This window comes from Sinocyclocheilus grahami, unplaced genomic scaffold, assembly GCF_001515645.1.
Source record: "Sinocyclocheilus grahami isolate Dianchi unplaced genomic scaffold, SAMN03320097.WGS_v1.1 scaffold206.1, whole genome shotgun sequence".
NCBI lineage: Eukaryota > Metazoa > Chordata > Actinopteri > Cypriniformes > Cyprinidae > Sinocyclocheilus > Sinocyclocheilus grahami.
Genome location: NW_015505385.1, coordinates 139667 through 149108, shown reverse-complemented (window position 1 = coordinate 149108; position 9442 = coordinate 139667). Strand labels below are relative to the sequence as shown.

Here is a 9442-nt window from a genome sequence, read left to right as displayed (position 1 = left end):
GTAGACTGTCACTCTGAGGTTGTCATGGCACGAGAGCCCCGCCCACTTTGTGCGTAGATCTGTGAGGCGTATCCATATTTGTTAGCATTTTTCATGCAAAAAATGCAGCAAGTTTTTCCTCCTAGTTACCTAACATGTTGGGAGTTTCGTCCCCAAAATATATTTTGGCAACGTTCCCTTTAAGATATGATTATGGGATCATTATGGGAACTGTTACTTTGCTTTCTGAAACTAGCAAATATAAACGTTTGCAAAAAGTTCGACCAACTGTTTCAGGAAAGCATTGCATGAATAATGTATAAATATGCTAACGCTTTGTGCAAAGGTTTAGGAACGGTCTGTTAATGTTCCTGGAAGAGTTTGTTATTGAGAGAATCTTGCAAGACGTGTCAGACAAAGTTCTGAGGATGTTCTACGTCCAGCTATCTAGTAAAATAAACAAGCTTTTATAACAGTAGCTTAACATCTTAAATGCTTAAATAAAATAAAAACTAACAATTTCCTTAAAGGCATCCATAATAATAGTCTTCCCTCCTGTTTACTTGGCAATTTTGTCCCTAGAAGATTCCCAGCTAGCAAAAATAGGTTCTAAGAACGTTTTCCTAACATTCCCGATAAGTTCCCTTACCAAAAAGTAGTATACTTCAAGTTTATTTTATTTAGTATACTTAAGTAAAGTTCAAGTATATTTTAAGTATACTTTATGTAGCAAGTATACAAATATCAGTGTACTAGTAGTATACTTGTAAGTGTTCTATTTCAATACTCCTTGGGACTAAATTGGCCCACTTTCTAGTATATACAAGTATACTTTAAGTATAACAGTAGTAAACTTTAAGTACACAACTAGTTTACAACAATATTTTTAGCTTGTACTGCAACTATACTAAAAGTGAACTTATATGAATACTGATAGTTTACTAATTAAATACTTGTAGTAGCATTTTTAGTACACTTTGAAGTATAGTCTCAGTAAACTACTAGTTTAGTAGTTTTATACTGCAAGTATACTCGTAAGTGAACTTTACATCATACTTGAAGTATACTACTATGTCCCTATTTAGTATTAATTTGCATATATTTTGTTACATGAATATCTGAACAAACATCAAAAGAACAGGGTATCTGCTTGTAAACAAAAACATTTTATTCTAGCTTCATGCATTCTTTTTTTAAACGCTTGAATGTGGATAAGTTTCATAAATAATAAAAAAAACAAAAAAAAACATTTTGAAGAAAAAGCTGAAAAAAAGACTATGAATTGGATTCAGAATGATAATCAAATGTAAATAGAGTCGATCAACACCCCAAAGCTTGACAGTTATTATTACCTCTTCATTGGTCGACATTACATTAACGTTACACAGTTTTGATGCTGTTTTATGTCTGATGATCGTGTTAGATTACATGTGGAAGCACCTGTTGTTTCGGTTTCTTCTTCACTTGTGTTTTTTGGAAATTCTGTACAGAAGATGTGTACTAGCGCCCCCTCCCGTATAACAATGAAAACACGGATTCTAGGAACACAAGTATAGCTCAAATATATTTAGACTTTTTCTAAGTAGGCTATAAGTCAAGTATACTTAAATGTCATTTTAAGTATATTTCCGAGAAGTACATAAAGCCCATTTCTGAGAAGTACATAAAAAGTAGACTACAAGTATTCTTTCTTATTTTTTGTTTAAAAGAAGTATACTAATAGCACACTTGAATAACCTTCTTTTTCGTAAGGGTTATAAAAACATTATTTCCCATTTTCTTCAAATCTTTAAGTGTTTTGTTTTTTTAAATGTTGTTCGTGTGAATGTTAGTGATAGCATTAAGGGAACATTCTATTTGATCATTTTGCAAACATCATGTGAAGTTACTTTTAAATGTTCTCTAAACCATTTGAAACTAGGAAGTATTAATGTTTACAAAACGATGAACCAACGATGTATAGATATAGTGCTTGTGTGAGTGTTAATAACTGCTAAATAACTTTTAACAAACATTCTTTTAATGTTACTGGAAGAATGTTTGTTCATAACTTTGAGAGAACAGGGATGCAGAAACAAACACATGTCCACTTGTCTTTGTTGGTAGAGACTTTTCCTCTATTTTATTATTTTTACAGTGAGAAATTATATCACGACTATCCTCTACCTCTAAACCTAAACATTTGCCTGTTTAGATTTTCAGTTGGATTTTATTACGGATGTTTATTAAGCAGTTTTTCGTGTATAGCCATTGAACAATTCCTCTCATTGTGGGTGATTTTGGATTTTGCGATGCTTGCATACATTGCAGGTGAAACCACACACATTTGCATTATTATGCCCCACAGGAAGTTAATAGTACTTACTAGACATTAATTTGCATTGTCTTCAGGCACATACATAGCATCCCATTCATATAGGATCTTTGCTGTCACGAATCTGTCACTGCTGAACAGCATTTAGGTAAAAGCCTGCGTATATGTGTTATAAAGGCCTGTAGTTCTTAATGAAAACAAGTGTTTACAGTAGAGCAGTCAATAAACAACAGAACTCATGAAAAAAGTTCAAGCTTGTGAGCCAGTAGAGAGTGTAACCGAAGTATTGATCCTGATGAAGGAGATCTCATTACATGCATTAATTGTTCCTTAATGCCAAAAACATGCTTTTTGCTCTTGTATGTCTTTAGCTCAATTTAATTAAGTGATGGACGGTCAGGATCATTGCTGAAACATTAGACATTTTGTCTGCTCTGGAGTGATGTAGACCCTCTGAGTTGAGGGCCGTGCTTATTATGCTGCTCTTAAACCTATAACATCAAGCACACTACAGCAAACGCTAAAGCATTTGTTTCAAGGGCAAATGCTGCACAATCTAGGGAGACTGTTAGTTTACTGTGACTCAGCACAGATGTAAAAAAAGATGTTTAACATATTCTTTGTTTCATGTTTAAAAACTGATGTACTTTCGCTTTTTGGGTGTTGAGCGCCCTCTAACGATGTAATAAATATCTGTGATTATACTGAACAGGTGACTTTTTCACCTAGAGTTAAATAGGGTTAGAAAATATCTAGAAGGTAAAGAGAATGGTAACTATGCTTCTATGGGTTTTTCATAGCTTCCATCTGTTTGTTAGACAATACAACAATGCACAATGTACAGATAGAATAGTTTTACAATGAAAACAATTCAGATAAGAAATCCCATAATATTATGTAAGCATAGTTAAATAATAAAAAAAGGTAAGGTGTGATATTGATCATGAGAGTCTAAAACTAAAGAATGCTGAAGCTAGGGTTGTTTTTGAATCTCAGTATGTCCTGCATCTGTATGTGTCCACTGACCACTAGATGGGACCCTTGTCCAGATTGATCACTGTTCAAACACTTACAGTGAGGTTTGCTAGAAGACAGGAGTCACATTGACCCAGTTTAGGCAGTTTGCTGTGGTTGATAAAGGGTTACAGTTTGAGGTTTGGGGTCTGTGGTTGATGGATTTGTTGTAGGTAAGTTGCATAAAAAGGGTTTGAAATTAGACAGACAGATGGACAGACGGACGGACGGATGGATGGATGGATGGATACATAGATGGGTGCATAGATGGATGGATGCATAGATGATGCATGGATGAATACATAGATGGATGCATGGATGGAGGGATACATAGATGGATGCATGGATGGATGGATGTGTGGATGGATGAATACATGGCTGGATGGATGGAGGGATACATGGATGCTTGGATGGATGGATACATAGATGGATGCGTGTATGGATTAATGGAAAGAATGCTGAAGCTAGGGTTGTTTTTGAATCTCAGTATGTCCTGTCTCTGTATGTGTCCACTGACCACTAGATGGGACCCTTGTCCAGATTGATCACTGTTCAAACACTTACAGTGAGGTTTGCTAGAAGACAGGAGTCACATTGACCCAGTTTAGGCAGTTTGCTGTGGTTGATAAAGGGTTACAGTTTGAGGTTTGGGGTCTGGTTTTGTTGTAGGTAAGTTGCATAAAAAGGGTTTGAAATTAGACAGACAGATGGACAGACGGACGGACGGATGGGATGGATGGAAGAATAGATGGATGTATGGATGGATGATAGATGGATGAATGGATGGATAGTTGGATAGATGGAAGGGATGGATGGATGGATACATAGATGGGTGCATAGATGGATGAATACATAGATGGATGCATAGATGGATGGATGAATACATAGATGGGTGCATGGATGGATGGTTTGATGGATACATAGATGGATACATAGATGGATGCATAGATGGATTGATGGATACATAGATGGATGCATAGATGGATGGTTGGATGCATAGATGGGTGCATGGATGGATGGATTGATGGATACATAGATGGATGCATAGATGGATGGATGGATGGATGGATGGATTGATGGATTCATAGATGGATGCATAGATGGGTGCATGGATGAATGGATGGATGGATGGATGGATGGATGGATGGATTGATGGATACATAGAGGGATGATGGATGGATGCGTGGATGGATGGAAACAGATGGATGGATGAATGACTGGGTGGATGGATAGATGGACACATAGAGGCATGATGGATGGATGCGTGGATGGATGGAAGGACGGATGGATGGATGGATGGATGAATGATTGGGTGGATGGATAGATGGATACATAGATGGATGCATGGATGGATGGATGCATATATGATGCATGGATGAATACATAGATGGATGCGTGGATGGATTAATGGATGGATGGATGGATGGATGGATGGATGAATGGATGAATGGATGGATGGATGCGTGGATGGATAGAAACATGGATGGATGGATGGATAGGCGGAATGGATACATTGATGGATGGAAGAATAGATGGATGTATGGATGGATGATAGATGGATGAATGGATGGATAGTTGGATAGATGGAAGTGTTAAAATGATCAAATATGATAATGACAATATTATCAATTTCAGTTATACTGAGAATTCAATATTCTATCAATATTCAATATTATATCAGTATTCAATATCCTATCAATATTCATGTTCACCATGGATTGTAAATGGTATTTATACCATGCTATGTTGGTAGGTATGGTACTTTTTGTTATTATTGATTTGAGTTAAACGTCAATAAAAACCACACACTCAGGAACCTCCCTTCGCAGCACGTGCAGCTTGTCTCAATATCAGTAAGTTGTCTGTGTAGACAGCATTTGTGAGCATGACAGGCACGCGCAGCATTTTTAACAGAGCTGACTCGGGAACGCGCCCATGATGCCCACAAGTGCTGCCCACGCAGACGGTTCCGCGCGTTTGAGACGCAGCGCTGTAGCAGCAGAAAGTTTCCTTCTGGATGTCATTCTGCTCGCAGCAATGATTTGAAGAGCTCACGCTGCTTGCTTAGGGAGTCTGATATGTGTGCTCATTCTAACGGACCCGTTATTTTGACGCCACGAGCTGTGGACAGCTTTGGGAATGATGATCGGTAACGAGCGGAGCCCACAGACATCCAAGCCGCCTCCTCCAGCCTCACCTGCGGCTTTACCGCTCAGCGCGTCCCGCAGAAGATTCTCTCGGGTCGGGAGGAAACACAGCAATGGATCCGTCCAGTGAGTTCACCTCTGAAGTCCCACTTACTGTACATATACAGAGTTCAGAAAGTAGCTACTAGTCATTCATAAGCAGTCCTTTTGATATGAGATTGATAGTTTACGCGTTAGCCAAACAGTTACAAGCATACTGTCTTAAGAGTTGTGGAGTGAATTGATTTTTAAGTCTTTTACAAACTTAAAGCAACATGTATTTTCTCTCTTTTATGTTATATCAAGTCAAATGAAAACTTATCAAATGTTTATCCTACCTTAAATGCCTTTTATGATTTTTGCATTGGTCTAAAGACTTTAAAACAAGACTTTCAATAATACAAGTGTTGTTACTAAAGGCTACTCAGCTTACAGAAAGTACGTTCTAAGAACGTTTTGGTAACGTTAGCATTAAGTTGTGAAAATGTTTCTGAATGTTCTCTCAGTGTTCAAAATGCAGTTTGTTAAATATCTTTAAGAAATGTGTTTTCTTTAGTTAGTAACGTTACTTTGAACGTGTTATAACTGTAGCCTAATGATATATATATATATATAAAAGCTTAATAAAAAAAAGTGTTCCATTAATGTTGTATAATTAATGTTTTTGTGCTAACGTTTTGAGAACTTAAAGGACCAGATAATTTAGTAATTAACGTTACTGGAACGTTGAGAGAACCTTGCCAGAACGTTAGCCAGAGTTCTTGCTAGCTGGGTCTGTTCTAAACCAAGTGAAATAAACATAGATTATTTAGATATTTATTGAGTGAAAACGATTTTTCACTGGCATAATTCTGCGCTGAAAAAAACTTTTATCAGAACTTGTTTACTAAGGAGATATCAGTGCAAATAAGAAGTTAAGACTAAATATGAGATGTCATGTGTGAAGAATATCAAGGTAAATATCTAGAAATTTCCGGTCAAGCTGCAATTTTGTCAGATTATGCTAAAAGGGGTGAAAATAGCCTATTATTCAGTTGTATTTATGGTACAAAACATGCTGTGGAATTTGCTAAATCTATTTATTTATTAATGTTAAAAGACAAAATAACTTTTTTTGTTCTTTTATTGGTTTTTATTATTTTGTTTAAAATGTCATTTCCACTACAGTCTTACACATTATATTCCACATAGTTTGGACTCTTAAAAATATAGGTTCTTTATTAGAATTGATGGTTGATTTATTGGCATCAAGTACTTTTTACATCCATAAAAACTTTCCATTGCACACTAGATTCTTTATAGTGGAAAAGGGTTCTTTAGTTTATTAAAATGTTCTTCATTCTAAGAAAAAAAATGGTTCTTTTAAGAACTGATCACTGGAAGGGTCTTCGGGGAACCAAAAATGGTTCTTCTATGGCATCACAGTGGGAACACCCTTTTGGAACCTTTATTTTTATTTTATGGTGGAAATGTTCATGTGTTCTTAAAAAAAAAAAAAAGAATGATTTCTTGTTTTTTTGCACACCTGGACACTGCTAGTGGAAAAATTAAATGAGTTATAGTTTTAGAAGATTTTATTTAGGGCCGATAGATGAGGAAACACATACACGGTACTACTGACGCAATTAGTGAAAGCTGAAAAGGAGCTTTTGTGCCACCGCTACTGAAATAAACTGATTACTGGATTGGACAAAATCCTCCAAGTATTATGCAGAGCTTTGTATGTGTGTGTGTGTGTGTGTGTGTTTTAAGTCTCTTTGTTCATTTTGTGAACATTGCTGTTCATTAACTGGGTGCAGTTATGAACAGCCAGACTGAAGCGACGTAGGTTTGCATCTACAGTCCAGTGGAGAACAGAGCAATCATTTTGGTTCCTCTTCCAGGTCCAGCTCATCCAGCGGCACGGCCAGATCAACAGAGAGCGTGGGAATCCGCCAGCCGGCGAAGAACAAGATCCGGCGTCACCAGCACCGTCTGTCGGCAGTGTTCGGCCGCGGGCCCAGAGGAGGTTCTGGAGAGATGGCCGCTGCGGGAGAGGAGGCGCTGGTGACAGACGACCCCTCCGAACTGTCCAATCACATCACGGCTCCAGGCATTCTAAAGATTTTTGGCACAGAGATCTGTCAAGGAGCCAACTACAAGAGTGTACTGGCCACAACACGCTCCAGTGCCAGAGAGCTGGTTAAAGAGGCACTCGCCAGGTGGGGCCAGAGAATAATGCCACTGATTTTGCTACTGTTTTTAGCATTATCTTTAACCTGTTAGTTGTCACCCCCTTAAGGTGGTGCATGAAAATGCGCTATCCGAACTTAAATTGTTGTAATTCACGAATGCTTTGGAATAACAGACCTAAGGTTATAGATTTTTAAGTTAGCTTAGAAGCAAATGCACTGCACTAAACATGTTATGTTTTGTGCACAAAAATATATTTTACAAAATAGTATGGACGCTACAATTGCTAGATATTCAAAGCCATATATCAAACCAAGTTGTATTCCAAATTTGAAGTTGATATCACAAAAAATGAGGTTCCTGTACATTTTGTTCACTGAATTTTTTGAAGTGTTGTCCTGTCACAACCTACAGTCTATGGTCACAACATTTCCAGCTAACAAGGAACTTTTCCACAACTTTCACTAACTTTTTTTAAATGTTATATGAATCTTCTTAAAGCCATGTTTTTGGAGCATTCTTAAAACTTTATGCGCTCGTAATGTTTAGAGAAAGCATTCTGAGATCAACATTCTCCGAACATCCCCGTGATGTAATTTTTACTTGATGAACATTCTAAGAAATGTTTTTTGTAATGTTTAAATAATTTAATAACCACGGCAATAAAACTGGATATTTTAATATTCGTAGAATATTGTTACAAATAATGTTACATTTTGTGGGTTAAATATAAAGTTAGTGGAATGATTTAAGAAACATTTTAGTAACTTTTTTCTACAAACGTTATGATCACCACAAGAAAACTGCCTGCTAAGAGGAATTAAAGTACAGTTTTCATGGTAATGCATTATCTAATTTCAAAAAGGTTTTCATCACAGTATTTAAACTTTCAAAGGATAACCTAATTTATGATGATTACTAAAATATGTAAAAGGGAAAAGGCACCTAGTGTCTTAACACCAACAGTTAATAAAATGTTTCCAGGTAAAAGCTAAAAGACTTATATAGCAGTAAATGTGGTTCAAATATATTCAGGGTTGTGTGAAATAATATTTAAATTTGGCTTATAATATTTTGACAATATTTTAAAATCATAATGCGGTTGATATCTGAACAAAAAGTCCAGATGATTTTCTTAAGGGTTTGAATTTCAGTAAATGCACAAAACGGCCTTTGTGCACATTGGTTAAAGTCCGTTGTAACGGCATGAGAAGTTTTCATACCAAACGTCTCGGTTGGTTTGGAGAAGTTTGAAATTCAAGGCTAAATGAATTCCTTGGTGAAGCCACTTGGATCGAATGCTGCGTCAGCACTCAGATACTGAAACTCTCCATTCTTTCACAATTCTACAGCTAGAGTGTGTGCCTGAAAGTTTGTAATGTTTTACTGTAGCTTTAATTGTTTAACTGTTTTCAACATTGATAATAATCAGAAATGTTTCTTGAGCAGCGAATCAGTATATTAGAATGATTTCTGAAGATCATGTGACACTGAAGACTGGAGTAATGATGCTGAAAATACAGCTGCGCATCACAGAAAACATTACATATTACAATATATTCACATAGAAAACAGCTAATTTAAATTGTGATAATATTTCACAATGTTGACTATATTTGCTTAAATAAATGCAGCTTTGGTGAGCAGAATAGTAGAGTTTTTTTGATAACATTTAAAACTTTTGTACAGCAGTGTGAATGTATATCCTATTATTTCATATATATCAGTTATCCTGCTGTTTGTATTTGTTTCAGATACTCCCTGAGCAAAGAAGACG

The 9442-nt window shown here is 36.3% G+C and overlaps 1 protein-coding gene across 1 annotated transcript in view; it reads left to right on the top strand.

The window, feature by feature from the left end:
* The first annotated feature begins 5285 nt into the window (after nt 1-5285).
* radil2b (Ras association and DIL domains 2b) overlaps nt 5286-9442 on the top strand; it is a 28257-nt gene continuing 24100 nt past the window's right edge. The window contains exons 1-2 of the mRNA XM_016286127.1: nt 5286-5580; nt 7377-7694. Of these exons, the coding sequence (XP_016141613.1) occupies nt 5447-5580; nt 7377-7694 (452 nt within the window). The 5' untranslated portion in view covers nt 5286-5446. The remainder of the gene's footprint in view (nt 5581-7376; nt 7695-9442) is intronic.